The sequence below is a fragment of the Zonotrichia albicollis genome, chromosome 19 (assembly GCF_047830755.1).
Source record: "Zonotrichia albicollis isolate bZonAlb1 chromosome 19, bZonAlb1.hap1, whole genome shotgun sequence".
NCBI lineage: Eukaryota > Metazoa > Chordata > Aves > Passeriformes > Passerellidae > Zonotrichia > Zonotrichia albicollis.
Window position 1 is genome coordinate 4,211,393 of NC_133837.1, and position 19,032 is coordinate 4,230,424.

Sequence of the window (19,032 nt, forward strand, 5' to 3'; positions counted from 1 at the left end):
CAGACATTGCACCCACAACCACTGGGGTGCAGGGGCAGAGTGTCAGACAGGTAAATACATTACCAGCATCCCATAATAGTCCAACAAGTGACTGGAGGCTTCCAGATGCTGGATTTCAGCCTTTAAATACGGTAACACTTGGTGGAGTTAGGAGGAATCAATAACAAAATCTTGACTGTTCCATCCTCTGTTACCCACTGACAGAATTTGTAAATCTGTGATGGCTGAAGTTTCTCTTCTGCCTGTGGAGAATCCACAGAATTGGCTGAAAAACAAAGAAAAAAAATAAGAAAATGGAGAGAAGACTTTAACAGAGAAAGAGAGGAGAGGGCAAAATATATAATGGAATTTCCCTGTCCCATGTGCTGGTTTGTTCCCTGCCCATCCCTGGGTAATGGAACTTCCCAGATAGTCCCAAATAGCCCCAACAGGAGCCTTTAAATCTGTTTTCTTTGGGAAGATGTTGCAGACTGATGGGTTTCCTTGCTGTAAGATTTTTCCCTTAGTCCCATTCTCCTCATCCCTGGGGTTGATCCTGGGGGTTGCCTTCCAGGTCATCATATTCTGTGATGGTATGATTCTAATAAAAGCAGAAAATCGTGGTGATTTGTGACAAAATAAGCCAGAGATTAACCTGGCACAGGGCATTCAGTTTGGCTCTGTAAATGTTTATTTGGCTCCGCAGAAATGAGGTAAATTAGTGCTCAGGAGCATCTGGCTGCCCTTTGTAGCTTATTTCACAGCAAAATGCACAATGTTTCCCTTCACAGGTGAGTCAAGATAAGCCCTCACATATTCCTGAGCACTGAGGAAATGCCTCCTGCCCGATCCAAGACTCGGCAGAAAAAGGCTGGGAAGGAGAAGGAGCTCAGTTGTGAGCAGAACTCTGCAGGAAACTCAAAGATGTGCTGTGGGAAGAGGAGGGAAGGTAAGAGCAGAGGCCAAGGGAAGGGCAAAGAGTCAATTCCTGCACAAGGGGACAGCCCTGGAGAAGAGCCCTTAAAAATCCAGAGGCTGGGGAGGCCTCAGGAACACAAAGAGAATGACCACAAGAAGTTATTCCGGAGGAAAAGAGCCTGCAGGAGAAATTATAAAAGTGAATCTGGTCTGGAGAGAAAACACAGAGAGTCCAGGATGGAAGAGAAGAAAGGAAAGGCCTGCAAGCAATGGGAAATGACATCAGGGCAGGAGAGTGAGGACAGCAGTGACAAGGAGGGAAAAGCCACCACAAACAGAAAGAAAAGGAGTTTTAAAAAGAGATGTGGAAAGAGACTTGGTGCTGGTGGAACTGGCACCGAGCTGGGGGCTGTGAGGGCAATCACAGAGCAAGGTGCTGAAGGCTCTTTACAGAAACAGAACTTGGCAGAAAAGGCACAGAACCGCAGGGGAAGGCACAGAGGGAATCAGAACTTCAAGGAGCAGAAAGTCTCTCAATCCCAAGGCAGTACAGCACAGGAAAAAGGTGAGAGGACTGGGAAAAAGCAACCTGAAAATCTTACCAGGATTGCCATCACTGAGAGTGAGGATGAAAATATTCTGGAAGCCTCAGGTCACTCCTGCTCTGACTCCAGCAGTGAAGGCCATGGAACCCACAAAAGGGGTCCAAAGGAGGCTGTGGTGGGCAGCAGTTCCTGCAGTGAGGAGAGGAACAGCTCCTCTGAGCAGGGGAGCAGCTCTTCTGAGCTAGATGGCAACAGTGAGAAAGAACTCGTGCTCAAAGATCCTCCTGTGGGAGAAGGAAAAGGCTGCAAGGAACTGGCTGGTGAAAGCAAGGAAGCACCTATGGAACCTGAAAAGGAGCTGGTGACCACAGGTGGAAAAACTGAATCTGAGGCTGAAGGCACTGGATTTGCAGGATTGGAAGAAGAGGAGAAGGTGAGGAAGCCAGACAAGATGCTGAGACAACCAGAATGTGCTCCAGCAGAGAGCAGTGAGGCAGATGATCAGTTAAGCACTTCAGGACTCCAAGTTAAGAGTGTTAAGAACAGGGAAAGTATTGAAATAGACAAGGAAAATATACTAGAAAATGAGAGAGTTGAAGATGTGTCAAAGGATGGACACATGAATCCTGACAGCAGCACTGCAGAGAACATTGATGAAGTAAAAGAAAACAAACCAGAACCATTCCCAACTGCTGGGAAAGCAAAACTCCACGCTCACCTTAGCAAATATGAACAGGAAGAGAGGGTGAATGAAGAGGCCAGAAAGCTGGAGGATGGCTCTTTCCTCTCCAAGCAGCAGAGGACATTGAAGGAGAAACCTGGCGAGTGTGAGATCCCAGAACAAGGTGAAGAGGGTGGAGATGGACAGAGGGACAGTTCAGACTGCAGCAGGCAGGGCCTACCAGCACTGATGCTTACAAAGAATTGTTCTTCTCAATCCCAAATCCCCCTCAGTCTGGAAAACCAACATAAAAATGCTGAGACCAAACCACCACCAAGCCAGAAACCAAATCCTGCCCAGATGGCTTTGGGAACCAGCTCAGGCCTGAACAATGTTGAAAGCATCTGTTCAAAAGCCATAGAAACGCCCAGTAAACAAAGACAACCCAACACAGCTCAGAGTTTTGGAGAGAAAAGATTAAATACTTCAAGCTGCTCCACGATATCAAAAAAATCATCTGATAAGCAGCTCCATGGAAAGAAGAAGAAAGTTGGAAAAGTTATTGGAAAAGTTAAACAGAGTTCAGGGCAGTCTACAAAGGCAAAAAAAGAGAAAGCAGAAGAAGTGGTTGCAGAGGCACCTTCTGAAACAGAACCTGTGCACAGTGAGGAAGGATCCAAGCACCTGCACACCCGCTCTGCCTTTAGAAAAGTCACCAGCTGGCTTGGCCAGAAACCTGCCAGGAAAGCAAGGCTGAAAGCTCGACTGCTGAGTGTGGCACGAGCAATTGGTATCTCCAGGTGGCTCTTGAAGAAATTTGGGAAGAAGAAGAGGAGCAGCAAACCTTTTGGATTCAGAAGTAGAATGGCAATCCGGATTCTGAGCACTGCTGGGTGGGTTGGTCAGTCTGGCAAGGCCTTCCCTGGACAGCTGGAGAGGGCTGAGCTGAGGGACAGAGAACCTTCTACGTCATTAATGGGGGGGAAAGGTGGTCCCAAAATGGTGGAGGAAGTGGGACATGTTGATTTGCCTGCTGGTGATTCCCCTCTTCATGGAACCAGTTCCTTTCCATGCTCGGATGAGAAGAGCAGTGCTACTGATGCCAAGTTTGCTGTAGTGTTCCCCAGAGCCCACAGCTTGGTTAAGGCCAAGAACTCCTTGTCCAGGGGCTCTGGCAATGGTTATTCCCTGCAGAAACTGAAATCTCCATCAGAGAGAAAATCTGTCCCTCCTGCACAACAGGCTTGCAGATTCAAATGTGACCTTCCCAGAGCTCTGATGGATCCAAGGCAGAGAAACAGCAAGCAGGGCTTCCTCCCACGCCGAGAGGAGGAGCCAATCCCCACCTCAGATCATTGCAGGGAGGTGGGCACCAAGGAGGGCCCAGGTGTCCTCCAGACTGCAGGATCCATGGCCACATCCAGTGTGCACTGGTCCCAGCAGCAGGGGCAGGGATGGGGCCCTGCAGCGTGGCTGAGCTCTGAGCTGCTGCTGCCACAGCCAACCATGGAGAACCTGAGCAAATGGGCCACGTCCAGGGAGCCCCAGCTGGCCAGCAGCCGTGGGAGGCTCTGCAAGGACCAGTGGGAGGCAGATGATATTGCTGACAGCGTGCTGGAGATGGAGTTCATGCAGAAACAGGTACGGGTGTTGTCCCCGGTACTGGAATGGAACTGAGCTTCCCCTGATTTTCAGTCATGTTCTGTGCATTTCAGGTGTTCACGTGTGAAGAGCACTGTGCAGAAGTTGAGGAGATTGAAGATCTGACCAGACTGGAGTAGGTGTCCTCAGTGTCTGCTGCTCATTCAGGTCACAAGGGCTTGCTTGTTATCCTGCAAAGGTGGCTCGACAATAGAAATCACATTAGCTAGACAGATTAGCTAGACCCTTAGCTGGATAGGAGAATTTCCTCTGTGGGAAAAAATAGAATTGATTGGACGTGTATCATAGCTGAGTAACTGATGCTCTGCTGAAAAGCTGAGTAAAAGACTGAAGTTTAGTAGTGAATTCATGGACCTGCCCTGAACCACTGGGGAGGAGCAGAGGTGCAGAGGGAGCTCCTGACTGTGGCACAGGGAGGGCACTCTGAACCCCTGCAGTCACAGCCCAGAGCTGCAGCTCAGCCTGGTTAACACACAGCTGCATCCCTGGAACTCTGCCTCTCCTCTTAAATGGTTCCCAGTCCTGAAATGGGTTCTAAAAATGCCCCAAAATACTTAAAGGGTAGGGGAAATTAGGTTTAGAGGCTGATGTGAGTTCTGTGATGTAGCAGAAGGACAGAATTGGGAATTTAACATGCCCTTCTTGTTGTATGAAGTGAGTGGTAGGAAAGGACAGCTTGCAGGATGAGAAGCACATTGCTATGTTCTTTGCCTACTGACACTGGCATCTCTGGCTTTAGTGACTCCTGTTGCCTTCTGCTGTGAAAAACTCACGTCCTACATCTCTCAGAGCTGTGAAACCCTTGGTTCACTGCTGTTGTTGAAAGATAAGCCCCTGACACTGCTCCTCACCATCCTCCCCTCCTGCCATCCTGCTGAGATAAACACCTGTAAAGGCTCTGCAAGGGACTGGGATCACACAGAGGAAATCCTGAGCTTTGAATGCTCCATTCTCTGACCTGTTTAATCCTGAGGATGTTGGAACCACAGGAAGGCAGTGAAAAGTTTTAGTCCCAGCTCCCCACAAAATCTTCAGTCCCCAAATGGGCCCTTCAGTTAAGAGCTGGACTCCATGATCCTTGTGGGTCCCTTCTAATTCAGAATATTCTGTGATCCTTGGGAGGGCAGAAAGGTTAATATTTAATATTAACACATGCAAGGGAAGCTTATGGCTGACAAGTCCTTTCCTCTGTTTGTAGGGAGGTCTCTGAGAGCTCAGTCCTGCTGTGCCTGAAGAAGAGGTTCCATTGCAATCTCATTTATGTATGGATAGTGAGGTTTGGTTTGGTTTGGTTTGGTTTGGTTTGGTTTGGTTTTCTTCTGTGCTTATTCACTCTGAAAAATGAGCTTTAAGAGAAAAGTAATTTATATTATGCCATCAAGTTTTAATAATGCACCAAGTATCTCACTCATTACTGGGAACAATGATAAAAACTATACTCACACAGCTTTTGCTCAGAAGTCGGGTAGCATGAAATATTTGGGGTAAAATCTGGAAGTTCCAGAGTTTCTCTGTAATTTTGGTATTTGGTGCCAATCTGTGAGCATACTTGGGCTCCTTTGTAGCCTCAGCTGCTCCGAGTGGGAATCTCCTATTTTGGCAGAGAAATTCTGAGTTAAAAATTGTGGATCTTGAGAAGAAACCTCAGAGTTTCTGCTAATATTTCATGATGTTTTAGTCCACAAAGTGGATGGTTAATTGTTCCCTTTTCAATTTACTGGCTCAAGTGTTCAAACCTGTGCCTGTAATTTCATGTAGAGAATAGATAGTGACTACAAAAATGACCACAGACCAGGGAGTGCTCACTTATCCCAAACTATTCATGACAGAGATTTGAAAATGACCACTGAAAAGCTGTGTCTTCAATAAGTTGGCAGTATAGTCAGAATAAATAATATTCCTTTAAAGGGAATTTGTATATTTGTTTTAATATATGCATTCACTTGCAATCCTTATGCAGAAAATTCTAAGAAGCCACCAGATTTTTTTCCCCTTTCTTATTTTTATCCTAGACTTACATTGGGGAAATTTTGATTTCTGTGAATCCTTTCAAAGACCTCAGTATCTACTCTGAAGATGTGGCTATCGAGTACCAGCAAGGGACTCTCTCAAAAAGTGCCCCGTACGTTTTTCTTTCTCAAACAACTCTCTAAACCCTGTTCTGTTTGTAAAGTATTTTATCATTCCAGAAAGTATTTTATTGTCCTCCAGTTCCCTGGTAGAGCAGGATGAATGTCACAGGAGGTGAACAGCGCATTTGGCAAAGCTGTAGTTGCTTGGGCCTATAATTCTACAGAGCTAAAGTTCATGCCAGGAAGTGTCCAAGGCCAGGCCGGACAGGGCTTGGAAAAATCAGGTCTAGTGGAAGTTGTCTCTCTCCATGGCAGAGGAATGAGATGGTCTTTAAGGTCCCTCCAACCCAAACCATTCTGTGATTTTTAGATCAAGTTTCTTTGGTGGGACACTGGCCCATCTCTGCTGTAGATCCCTCATGAGGAGCCTGTTGGTGCTGCACTCGTGGGGTGAAGCGTGGGGTCACTTAATGGGGGTTTCTCTCTGTCCATGCAGACACATCTTTGCCATAGCAGAGATGGCCTACACGCTGTCCCAGTCGTCAGGGCAGGAGCAGTGTGTCCTCATCAGGTAGGAGCTGAAGGGCTTTAGTGGAGGCCCTTTGATTTCACTATGTAAAAGTTTCACTTCTGCATTTCACTGCCTGTAAGTTGATCCTTCTGGCTTGTACATGAGGGCTGCCTGTGCAGAACCTGAGTAAGGTGATTTTTATTTATTTCACTCTGTGCAAATAACAGCTTGAATTTAGTTTCACTTCAGAGGAGTGGGAGAGAAGGAGTCTGGTATTCCCCAGGGGAACCCTTTGTGGGCCCATTTTCTCAGGTTGTCTCAGTGTTTCAAGGGAAGGGTGATAGTTTTTCAGCTGTAAATCAGCACGCCCCCTCTGACTTGCTGCAGCAGGGCCTCTGATGTGCCTGGACCTGGTACCTCTGTTTTGATGCCAACTTCTCCACCTCTTGCTCCTGCAGTGGGCACAGTGGATCAGGTAAAACAGAAGCTGCCAAAGCCATTGTGCAATACCTGACCATGCTGTACCAGGGATCTGACAGCCACAGGATCAGACAGGTAACAGGCAAGTGAGCTTGGCTAGAGACCACGAGGGTTGGGCAGGGAGGAAAAGCCAAACCAGGGCAGGGAGGCTGCTGCTGATGGTATTTCTTTGGCTGCACTTGGGAGGGTTTGTGGTCCAAGGTGAAGCTCCAGTAAAGACTTGAGGAGAACTACAAGGTGTATTTGTAGTTGTGTATTTTAATAGCTGGGAGATCTGATGCTGTGAAAAGTGCTGGGTCTGTTTGAACAGAGAGCTGGTTGCTGCCAAGGAGAGCTTTTAGCACCTCTGGGAGGTGAATCAGAACAAACACAGAGCAGAAGTAAAGTGAAAGATTATAGCAGTGAGAGCAAAGAGCTCACAGAACAGCTCACCACTGCCTAGAGATAATGATACAGGATGCATTTTAAAAGACATCTTTTACCCTTGTGAGAATTATATCAGTGAAGTCCCATTTTTTTGTTTATCTTTTCAAACTGACAGGTACATAAACCCTTTTGAGTTTAAAACCTGTGATTGCTACTGAAGTGTTCCCTCCTCTTTTCTCTACAGCCCTGCAATGTCCTTCCCATCCTGGAGAGTTTTGGAAATGCAAGAACCATCCTCAATGACAACTCCAGCCGTTTTGGAAAGCTGCTGAGTGTCCACCTGCGACAGTGAGTGTTGAAAATCCCCTCGGGTCCCTCCAAGGGGTGTTTGGGTGAGACCAGGGGGAGCAGTGCTGAGAGCTCTCACATTAACCCTTCCCTCTTGCTATCATCAGGGTAGGAAGAGGGTGAGTTTAAACTCCTATTTTGCTTTTTTTTGTTTCCTCCCAAAAGAACAGTTCTTGGTTCCCAAGATGAGTTAAATTGAGAACATAAGAATGGCTGAACTGGTTTATACCAAGGGCCCATCTGATGCCCTGCCGTGTCCCCAGCACTGACCTCAAGCACTGCCTGAGGCAACAACATCCCAAATAGAAGCAATGCTTTTCCCTAAAACCCCTTGAGCTCTTGAACATTTGCAGCAGCTCAGGAGTTTTCCTCAGTCTCCTGAGGTATTCCAGTTTCCTCTTGGGCTCATACAACCTTGATGTTTCTGCAACAGCCTTCCAGAGTTCCACAGGTCTAACCAGTTCTGTGAAAAACACCTTTCTGTTTTGAGCCTGCCTCCTTTCTAACTTCTGGATTTGGGTGGTTTGTTTGGGGATTTTCCCTGACTGTTGCCAAGCCCTGAGCTGATTCTTTCATGGAGCTGTCTATCATAACCCTCAGGTCTCAGTCCTAAGGAGCAATGGTTAAATTGGAACCTGTTTATATGTGAAGCTGGGTCTCTACCCATCACTTCACATTTGTCTACTGTGAGCTTCATGTGTCATTTTCTTGTTCACTCACTCTGCACTGTAAGGTCTGTCTGCATTTATTCACAGTTGGCCTTCATCTTCACTGAATAATTTCATACAAGCAGGAAGCTTTGTCCCATTGCTGTTCAGCTTCTCTTCTAGGTCACTTATCAAACCCTCACAGGTCAGGTGCAGACACTTTGTGGAACTCTGATGGTTGTTTCACACTGTTAAGGGAATTCACCTTTATTCCGACACACATTATGACTTTCCTTCTTATTCTGTGCTTGCTTGGTTTCCATGTAAGTCCCACAATTTGCTGAAATATTTTAGAAATTCATGTAGATTGTGTCCCTAAGATCATTCTTATCTGCAGAGACACAAATCTGCAGAAAAGCTGTGCCCAGGTTCTGACAGGATCTGTTGTCTTCTGCTCAGTGGCATTGTGGTGGGAACATCCATCTCCCAGTACCTGCTGGAGAAATCTCGTGTGGTGTTTCAGGTGAGGACCAGGGCTCCTCTCTCTCTCTTATTAACATTTAATCTTAAATTTACTGTTAAATAACAGAGGTGGGAATTACTATGAGAATTGCTTCCCATTTCTTCTACCAGCAAGAGCTATGTCCCCTCCATGCAGCACAGGGGGGTCACTTCTGTTATTTGAATAAAATAGAAGGTTTCTCTGTCTCAAACTGGTTGAATTAAGCCCCTTATTAGGGATTACTGAAAGTTGAATCTTCCCTCCATTAGTTTTTCTGAATGTCTGGAGTGTGGGAATAGTCAGATATCACAGCTGTGTGAAAAGGACTTTTCCCAGAGGGAGTGGTGTCAGTGGGAGCCCTGGTCCTGCTCTGTGAGTGTGTTCTGGGGCTGTTTGGGGCTGGATGTGGATCAGCTCCATGGCTGTGTCCCATCAGGCCCACGGTGAGAGGAACTACCACGTGTTCTACGAGCTGCTGGCAGGGCTGCCCATGGAGCAGAAAGAGGAGATGTACCTGCAGGAGGCAGAGTCCTACTTCTACCTGAACCAGGTGAGCGAGCTGAGGGTGCTCTGCAGCAGCTGCCACAGAGAAATGGCCCAGGCATTGCTGCTGTTGGCTTACAGAGGCACCAAATCACTCTGGCCCCTGCAGAAAGTCAGCTCTGCTCCTCCTCATCCTCTGCTCCTCACACCTGATCCAACATCTTTGTCTCTTTGGTGATCATTTTCTCACTTCTCTGTCCCGTTCCACTCTGAAAGGACGAACTTTAATCGTTGTGTAGACTCATGGCTCCATCGTGTGGTGTAAAACCCCTTTCCTCATTGCCTTTCCTTGCATTTGCAATTTACTGTGGGACTGCCAAAAGCAGGGAGGATTTCTTTCTATCTTATGCAAAACACTTCCTTTATTGTCAATGAGTGCAGGTTTTAAACCACTGAAATACACTGCTGATTGCAATTATTTAAATTGAATTTGTTTGTCAGACTTACATCAAGTCACAAAGTCGTAATCTTGGAACACTTTTTTTTTTTTCTTTTTTTCTTTTTTTTTTTTTTGGTGTTTTTTGTTTTGTTCGAGATATTTTAAGGTTGTTTTCCATAATCAAGGAGGTCACAACAACAGCAAGAAATTTTTCCTCTTTCAGTGTGAGTCAGCTTTCCCAGGTGGCAAATTCAAATTCCTCACAGCAGCTGTGGTCAGGAGGAATCCTCGGTAGTGATTTCTATCTCCTCGCCTTGGGGCGAGGAATGGACCATTGATGGCTCTAGGATGGAGGGCAATTAAGGGCCCAGCCCCTAATGAGTGATTAATGGTACCTGGCCGGCAAAGCATTGTAAAGCAAAATCATATTCAAGGTGAAAATTAACAGGAATATCCCAGCCTGCTGCAGAGAAAGGAAGGGAAAATCAGATTATGCACAAAAGAGTTAGCAGAGATTGAAAAAAATCTATCTTGGATTTTGGCAAGAAGAAGCCCAAGGGCTGCTTGGACCTCATCCTTGTCTCACCAAAATCTGCTGGGAGCTGGGAACTATGGAACTGGAACACAAACAGGTTCTGCAGAACCCTTGACCCGGGATTTCTGTGACCTTCAGGGTCACAGGCAGCTGCTGGGAGTGTCCTCCTGTAGAGAATAAAAGAAGCAGAGCAGTGATGAACCCGTGTTGTGGTGGGGCTCCGCGGCTGAGATGAGACAGGCTGTAACCCTGGGTGGCTCCCTGGCTTTACAGAACCCATCTGGTTCCATTGGGGAGCTGCTCTGCCATGATTTACCTGGGACTCCACTCAGGCACCACTTCTGTCAAATTCCACCCCGGCATCCTGGGGAGCTTGTACTGGAATTCCAACAGAAACTTGGCAGGTGAGGGTAAGAGAGATCTTAATCTCAAAACTCCACAGGGTAAAGGCACTGCCCCCTCAGAAATGCTGAGTTTCAGCTAGTGCTGTCTTTCATCTCTTCAGATTCCTCCAGTCTTTAAAAGATAGAACCATTTCTCTGAAGATTGCTGATGGTGGCTTAAGCCCTGCCTGAGGCTGAAGGGGCTGATCACGATTATCTGTCCCTTTTCTCTCAGGGCAGAGCATGTGAAGTCCTGGGGAAAGAGGACAGTCATGATTTTCAGGTCTTGGTGCAAGCTCTGGAGGGAATTGGCCTCTCAGAGGATCAGCTGAGCTCCACCTGGGCTGTCCTGGCTGCCATCCTGCAGCTGGGGAACATCTGCTTTACCTCCTATGAGGTACAGTAACCCCAGCAGCTTGGGAACAGGATATTTGTGCTGGATATTGCTGCTGTGCCATGTGGTGGGACCGAGGACATGATTCCTACTGAGGATGGCATCCTTTGAGGACCTTTCTGTCCTTTCAGTGCTGGGCTCCAGACTGGTCTGGGCAGGGACAGAAGGTGGGAGGCAACCAAAGGTCGCTGGAGCTTGGGTGGGTTTTTAAGGAGCCAAAATGAACCTGGTGCTCTGCCCAGGCTGTGACCAGCTCTGTGCAGCTGAGGTGCTGTTGAGAATATTAATACAAGAGGAACCTTGTATCCCATCCATTGTTCCTATATGGAGTAATATAGATAATAATTTATGTACAGTAGTATATGTGAAAAACACATTCACTCTCCTATGAAAATTTCAAAAGTTTAATAAATGACAATAAGAGACAAGGACCATAGAGCAAAGGTTATTAAGGCTGGGTGCATCCTGGCACTCAGCCAAGAGCACCCTGTTCTCTCCAGAGATACCCCTTAAATACCTTTTCCCTTACATCATCTGTTGCATATTCATAAACCCTTAAGTATAATAAACTTTTTCCCAAACTTGTTGACATATTTTTACATGGCCCCTCTTTGGATCTGCCTTTTTAGAGCATGCAGATCCCTTGGTTGTGGTTTTAGTCCATTTTTACCATCAGCTTCAGTTTTGGGCCCTGGCCCACACTGCCTTCAGAGGGTGAGTGCTGATAGCTGGCAGATCTGTACAGGTGTCCTCATCCTGTGTGCAATGGATGTTATCCCATCCAAGCAGGCATTTTAACACAAGCAGCTATTCCACTGAGCTTAATTAACAACAGAAATAAAAACTCTATCTTGATAACAAAGTTACTTTAACACCACACATATAAAATCCATGTTCATATTTGTGAAAAGCCAATATTATAATATGTATTTATAACATATATAATAAAGAACCCTTTGTTATTTAGAAAGACTCCTTTGAACATGCAGCCATCGCCAGTGGGGCTGAAATTCAGATTGTGGCCAGTCTGTTGTGTGTGTCAGCAGAGCTGCTGCAGAGGGCTGTCACTCACCGTGTCACTGTGAGTCCCTTCTGGTGATTTCCCATTCCTCCTGAAGCATCCCACATCCTGCCCCTCTGTCCTAAACTTAGAAGGCTCAAAATCTGGGGGGCAACAGCAGGAATGAAATGACTGTGGTGGGCTGAGCCCCTCAGGGCAGCTCTGTAAAGATGGCAGAGCTCACATCTAGAAGGGCTCTTTTCTGACATGAGTGGCCTCAGGTTTATCACTTTGGCCAATTTACTCTCATCTCTGACAGCAAAATTCTGGGTGTAAAAGTTAAAATTTTTTTCTTTTGATATCTGGGTAAATGCTCAGCCAAATAGAAAAAAAATCCATTTATTAACTGAGCTGACTACCTTGTGGATTAAAAAAAAAAAAAAAGGTGTTTTTGTGAGCTAATAAGAGTAAATTCTGTCTCTTTATGTATCCAGGTTACATCTTATGATCGGATATTCACCCCTCTGTCTGTAGAAGGAGCCATTGAGGCCAGGTGACTCCTGCTGATGTCTGGGTGGGTGAGATGCACCCAGAGGTGCTGTCTTTGCAGTAACTGGCTCTTCTCCCCCTCCCACTCAGGGACTCCATTGCCAAGGCTCTGTACTACCTGCTCTTCGAGTGGCTGCTGCTGAGGATCAATGAGTGGTTGGCTCCTTGGGAGTCTGACTGTGCCGTGGGCATTGTGGACCTCCATGGCTTTGAGGTTGTTTTCCATGTTCTTTTGCTGTGGCCTGGGCAGTGAGGGCATGTGCTCACCAAGGCCTTGCAGTGTTTTATTTAGGGCTCCTGTTAAAACCTGTGTCCCAATGGATGCTGAAAACAATGGAATACAGAGGTGGGGCTGTGTATCCAAGAGTAGATCTTTCCTTCTTTGTGCTCCTTCACAGCTTGTCTCACCTCTGGCTATTCAGCCTGGTCAGTGAGCCAGGCTGAGAGCCTGCAAACCAGACAGAAGGTGGTTTGCCCTGTTGGGTTCATTCCCACTGGTCAGAACCAGCAGCTCAGCTCAGCTGGGCCTGTGCAGCACTTAGAGGGAGCCACAGCCCCCGGGCCTGGGAAGGGATGGATTTTTGTCTTTGCAGGATCTGGGGGTGAACAGCTTAGAGCAGCTCTGCATCAACTTTGCCAATGAGCACCTGCAGAGGTTCTTCAGCCAGACTGTCATTGCCCAGGAAGAGGTGAGTGGGGCTCAGTGGAATTCACAGCACCTGGAGCCAGCACACCTGGACTGAGCTGAGGCATCCTCAGAGTGTCCCTCAGCAGGGAACAGGAAACTGAATGCTCCTCTTGGGCAATATCCAGGGAATCCTAGCCCAAAGAGTTGCCTATTTAATACTTTTTATTAATTATACGGTAAATTGAGGGAAGGAGATTTTGTCAGCACCTTGCTTCCTTTTCCAGATTTTCTAAGTGAGTTGGGCAGGGTCAGAGCCCAGACCTCAGTGGGTGCTTTAAAATCCTTTTTGGCTTCTTTGTAGCATTTTCTGTGCCACTTATGTCCTGGGGATGGAAATGTATTTATCAGACTTGTTGACTTCTACAGTTCACTTTATCACTCAGCTTAGCAGCCTTCTTCTCTCAAATCAGGAAAATCATTAGTGGCTTCAGAAGTAGTTTCATGAGACAAAACCAGACAATTCTAGGCAAGTTCCTAACAGCAGTGAAACTCTAACTTCCTGATAAACAACCCAAATCCCTCTGTTAATTCTCTCCATTTGTCCTTGTTTGTGTGGCTGGATTTGGCCTTTAACATGCAGGAGGAATACAGCCAGGAGCAGTTGGCTTGGATTCCTATTTCCAAGACGTGCAGCGAGTCGTGCCTGGATTTCCTTACTGCAAAGCCCCACGGCCTCCTGTGCATCCTGGATGACCAGACATCCCTGACTCAGGTGAGGAGCTCCCAGCCTCTCATGGGATCCCTTTCAGAGGATGGTTAAGGTGAGGCTGTTTTCCAGAATGATTGCACAAGTTCAGTGTTTTTACCTTCAGTTTAACAGTGACTTTTCAGCCTACCAAGAAAGGCTGAAAGAAGAAAGGCTGAGGTTGCAGCATCAGGAAATCTCTTTTACAGGCCACAGACCACACTTTCCTCCAGAAGTGTCATTACCACCATGGAAACAGCCCTTGGTACAGCAAGCCCAAGCTGCCTTTGCCAGAGTTCACTGTGCAGCACTATGCTGGCCCTGTCACCTACCAGGTGAGCTGGCAGGGACTCAGAGCAGAAATAACCCAGAAATAAGCTGTGGGTGTCCTGATGGACCAGCTCTGGGACCAAAGCTCTCCCCTTGTGACTGCCACTTCCCTCCAGAGCATCAGCTGAGCAGAAGAGAGGAGATTGTTATAAAGAGAGCCAACTAAGATGTCTCTGGGCAGAAGGAAAATAGGAATTGCCCTCAGTGACACAGCAGCTTCAGAGCCCTGGAAATGCAGGAAAGCTGTGGCTGCTGGGCAAAAAAAAGAAACCAAACAAAAAGAGAGGTGAAAGCCTGCAAGGTGATGTGGAGGAGAAAAGCAGCAATCAATTCTCAAAGCAGAAGCCATTGTCCCCTCTACCCTGGTGGCAGCAGGAAGAGCTAGCCTCATTCTCCAGGGCTTTTCTCTTTTCCAGCTCTCCAGATGCCTGTCCCCAGTCCCAGTGTGTGTAACAGGCGTGTGTGCCTGTCTGAGCGGTCTGAATGGTGCTTTAAATCAGACTCTGCCCCTGCAGGTGCACAAGTTTCTCAGTAAAAACCGTGACCAGCTGCGGCCAGAGGTGCTGGATATCTTCTCCCAGAGCCGCCTCAAGGTACAGAAATGGTCAGGAGGAAGATCTCTATTGCAGACACCCAATGATCCACTCATTGTCTTAATGTGAGAGGCAGAAAGGTGCTGAACAGGTGTCAGGAGAACATAGAGAAGCCACAAGTTTTATTTTACTGAATTTACTTGGGAATTGGGCAAATTGTCTTTGCCCACAATTGATGCACTTTCCATATAAAACACAGAGAGTGCCTGAGGATGCAGCTGCATTCCTGCCACTGCCAGGGGCAAGAGAAAATAGCCCCCTTAAGTTTCAGGTTGAAGAGATTCTTCTTTCCACAACGTTCAGTGGGTTTTGGTAATTTCTTTGTTTTTGCAGGTGGTGTCTGAGATTTTCCAGAGGGCTAAAGCTGCCTATGGTCAGCAAAGGGAGCTGAGGGGCAGAGGGCTCAGGCCTCAGGCCTCCACACTGGTGTCCAAATTCCAGCAGTCTTTGCAGGACCTCACAGCCAGGCTGAGAGGGTGAGAGATGCTGCTAGCACACAGAGGTGTGGAGTGTTCCAGGGGCAGCATGGAGAGGAGGGTGATCCAAAGTTCTTCTTTGTTTTGCAGGAGCCATGCCTTCTTAATCCGCTGCATCACCCCTAACCCCAGGAAGGTAGGGCAGCACCTCAAGCTCCTTATGGAGTCCCTCAGGTCCTTCATTCTCCTCCAACAGCTCTCCTTTCACAACTGGAATTTAAACTTCTTTGTTTTAATTGATAGCTTGAGACTTTTCTTCCCCATCGTTCTGTGTCCCACCCTCCCCTGTGGCCATGTGAGTTAATCCCGTGCTACAGGAGCTGAACCAGGGTCAGCTGGACACCAAAGTATTCCTTGGGCTTTGTGTTCCATGGCCCAAGGCCTGTGGCAAGATCCAATCCAAGGACAGGACAAGAGAAGGAGTCCCTTTCTAAACCCCCTGCCTTCAGTCTCCTTTCTTTCATTTTTCTTTATTTCTTGTTTTTAATTTTTTTCTTCTGCTTTATCTTCTCAGCTGTCAAATGTCTTTGATGTGGAATATGTCAACTGTCAGCTGCGACATTCTGGGATACTGGAGGCCATCCACATCCTGAAGGAGGGGTTCCCAGTCCATCTGCCATTCCAGAGCTTCCTGGCCAGGTACAGGGGTGCCCTGGCTTGGGATCCCCCAGCCCTGGAGGATTTGTTCTCTGAGGACTCCATGTCCAGCCCTGGTTTTGGTCACACCCTCTCCTCCTGTGCAGGTACGGGCTCCTGGCTGGGAGCAGCCCCAGCAGCTTGGAGCAGAGGGAAGGCTGTGCAGCAGTGCTGGCCCACGTGGTGGGGAACCCCTCGGATCTCTACCAGATTGGGGTGACAAAGGTGATGTCTACAGACAATCTCATCTGGATTGCACAGCCCCACCCACCATGCCCAGGCTGGCAAAGCAGGAGAGGAGCTCAGCCTCTGCCCACAGAGGGAGGGCCTTGCACACCTTCCCCTCTCACCTTTGCCTCTTGTCCCAAGTACTAAGAAGGCATTTTTAGCACTTCAGATTACCAGGAGGTTCCAGCTCCAGGCTTTTGTGGCATGGCCAAGCCCTTTGTATACCCAGTATTCCTGGGCTTCTACTTTTGCTACCTGCTAACCTTCATCACTCCCTGATTCCCTGTCCTCCCCAAATGCATCCGTCTCTGCCACTTGCACCTGTGCCTCCTGCCCTCCCCAGTCTCCTTAGCAAGAGCCCTTAAAGGCTACAAAGGAATAAACCAGCAGATTTTATTATTGATCAGCTCTGGGAGAAGCTGCTGCTTGCCTGTGGGTCAGCAGCTGCTGCCTTTGCCCAGGTGTTTCTGAAGGAGAAGGGCAGGCAGCTGCTGGAGAGGCGATGGCAGCAGAGGCAGAGCTGGGCCGTGGTCACCCTGCAGAGGAAATTCCGCCACCTCCTCCAGCGCCGGCGCCTCCGCGTGCTCCAGGAGAAAGTCACACTGATCCAGGCTCACTTCCGAGGCTACCAGGCCAGGTCAGGAGCCAGGGGACAGCCCAGGGACAGCCCTTTGGCCTTGCCAAGGGACAGCCCAGGGACAGCCAAGGGACAGCCAAGGGACAGCCCCTTGGCCTTGCTAAGGGACATCCCAGGGAGAGCCAAAGGACACTGTTTGGCCTTGCCAAGGACAGCCAAGGGACACCCTTTGGCCTTGCCAAGGGACAGCCAAGGGACACCCTTAGGCCTTGCCAAGGGACAGCCAAGGGACAGCCCAGGGACAGCCCTTAGGCCTTGCCAAGGGACAGCCAAGGGACAGCCCAGGGACAGCCAAGGGACACCCTTAGGCCTTGCCAAGGGACAGCCAAGGGACACCCTTAGGCCTTGTCAAGGACAGCCCAGGGACAGCCCAGGGACAGCCCCTTGGCCTTGCTAAGGGACATCCCAGGGACAGCCAAGAGATAGCCAAGGGACACCCTTTGGCCTTGCCCAGGGACAGCCCAGGGACAGCCCAGGGACAGCCCAGGGATAGCCAATGGACAGCCCAGGGACAGCCAAGGGACACCCAAGGGACACCCTTTGGCCTTGCCAAGGGAAAGCCAAGGGACAGCCCCTTGGCCTTGCTAAGGGACATCCCAGGGACAGCCCAGGGACAGCCAAGGGACACCCAAGGGACACCCTTTGGCCTTGCCAAGGGACAGCCCCTTGGCCTTGCTAAGGGACATCCCAGGGACAGCCCAGGGACAGCCCAGGGATAGCCAATGGACAGCCCAGGGACAGCCCAGGGACAGCCAAGGGACAGCCAAGGGACACCCTTTGGCCTTGCCAAGGGACATCCCAGGGACAGCCAAGGGACAGCCCAGGGACAGCTCTTTGGCCTTGCCAAGGACAGTCCAGGGACAGCCCTCTGGCCTTGCCAAGGGGCAGCCAGGTGGGGATGTCCAGGCCCCTCCTCATGTTGGCTGCTGGCCTGCTCTGTGTATGTCTGTGTGGCTGATGTGTCCCCCATCAGACAATTCTTTCCTCATCCTCTAGGAAGCGTTACAGGAGGCTGAAGAAGACTTTGGTGCAATTTAAAACCGTGATTGTGATCTCCAGACCTTTGATTCAGTGGAGGAAGCGCTGCCAGGTAACAGCAGAGCAAGGTGTGCAGGAGGGGCTGTTCTGCCCTAAGCAGAGTGAGACTGGGTGAGGCCAGGGCAGGGATGGCTTTGGAAGGTTTGCTGGCAGTGAGGTGATGTGTCCTCACCTAGGGAGGTGTCCTTCACCCTCTGTCTGACACAAATGTCAAATGAAGGAAGCAGAGAGGCTGGAGCCTTCTCTCTCTAAACGACATGCTCAGTTGGCAGAGGTATTGCAAACAGAGCTGATTCATGGGCCAGGCTGTGTGAGCCAGGGTGGGGATGATGCCTTCAGGTTTAGCTTTTATATTTTTCAGATCGTGTACTGCATCAGTGTATAACTCTGAACTCCATATGGAATTTTAGTAAGCTCTCTTCACAGTTTGGTCAGACAAAACAATCCTTCCAGGCCTGAGAACCAAGGACAGCCTCAGGCCTGAAAAGTACAAACAAAAGGGAGTTGGGGGAAGCAAACTGGGAGAATGTGACTTCATTACCTGAAGCTGTAATTGAACAATTAACCCCTGATATGCAGATAGACCAAACTTGTATCTGTCTGAAAAACTCATGACCATTGTCCATCTTGGGTGTAGCCTCTGCCAGGCTCCTGCACTGCCCAAGGTGTATCTGTTGAAGGCCTTTAATGAATACCCACTTTATTGTCTAACACAGTCTAGCCTCTGTTCTAGGCAGCCACTCCAGATGTCACTGTCCTACATGAGACAAGAGCTGGTGCCCTCTGTGCTCTTCAGAGCTGCTGTTCTGCTCAAGCTCTAAGGAGGCGTTCATCTTGCTTTTTTTGTTGCCCAGGTCAATTACTGATGGTGACTGAATTGCAAGATTCTTTCAGTCCATGATGATCCTCCCTGATCCCTTACAGCTGCCTCAGGCTGCTCAAGCCCTTGGCCCCTTGGAAGTCAGCTGGGGTGAGAACAGGATTGCAAGTTTTTGAGAAGATGGAAAATAATGTGCAGGAGAGAGCCATGGTTCTGTCCAGTGGGTATAATGTATTCTGCACAAACTACTACAATAAAATTGGGAAATTAAAATTTTGCACATGAAGGGTAAGGGCCATTTCCTTATTATTAAAGGGCCATTTCCTTACTATTAAAATAAATCTGGAAAGAGGAAATCAGACCATTCTTCCTTAGAGTAGCAGTAACATCTCACAGCTTCAGCTTTACAAGGGAAGGACCCAGCTCC

At 48.4% G+C, this 19,032-nt stretch overlaps 1 protein-coding gene and 1 long non-coding RNA gene across 2 annotated transcripts; both read left to right on the plus strand.

Moving 5' to 3' along the window:
* The first annotated feature begins 776 nt into the window (after positions 1 to 776).
* LOC113460151 (uncharacterized) lies at positions 777 to 10,937 on the plus strand. Its single transcript, XM_074555357.1, has 10 exons — positions 777 to 3,744; positions 3,819 to 3,880; positions 4,964 to 5,027; positions 5,778 to 5,887; positions 6,334 to 6,408; positions 6,807 to 6,903; positions 7,439 to 7,542; positions 8,649 to 8,712; positions 9,128 to 9,241; positions 10,767 to 10,937. Exons 1-10 carry the CDS (start codon positions 814 to 816, stop codon positions 10,935 to 10,937), a joined length of 3,792 nt encoding a protein of 1,263 aa, XP_074411458.1. The 5' UTR covers positions 777 to 813.
* A 1,488-nt stretch (positions 10,938 to 12,425) lies between these two features.
* LOC141731246 (uncharacterized) lies at positions 12,426 to 14,171 on the plus strand. Its single transcript, XR_012583269.1, has 4 exons — positions 12,426 to 12,478; positions 12,565 to 13,163; positions 13,743 to 13,874; positions 14,057 to 14,171. It is a non-coding gene; the product is annotated as an uncharacterized LOC141731246 (long non-coding RNA).
* Positions 14,172 to 19,032: the final 4,861 nt, after the last annotated feature.

Bases quoted from the DNA above. Each gene is read 5' to 3' on its own strand.
- LOC113460151 (XM_074555357.1), top strand. From the start codon at position 814: ATGCCTCCTGCCCGATCCAAGACTCGGCAGAAAAAGGCTGGGAAGGAG. The intron at 3,881-4,963 runs GTAGGTGTCCTC...CTCTGTTTGTAG, and splicing joins GAAGATCTGACCAGACTGGA to GGAGGTCTCTGAGAGCTCAG. The intron at 6,409-6,806 runs GTAGGAGCTGAA...TTGCTCCTGCAG, and splicing joins GAGCAGTGTGTCCTCATCAG to TGGGCACAGTGGATCAGGTA.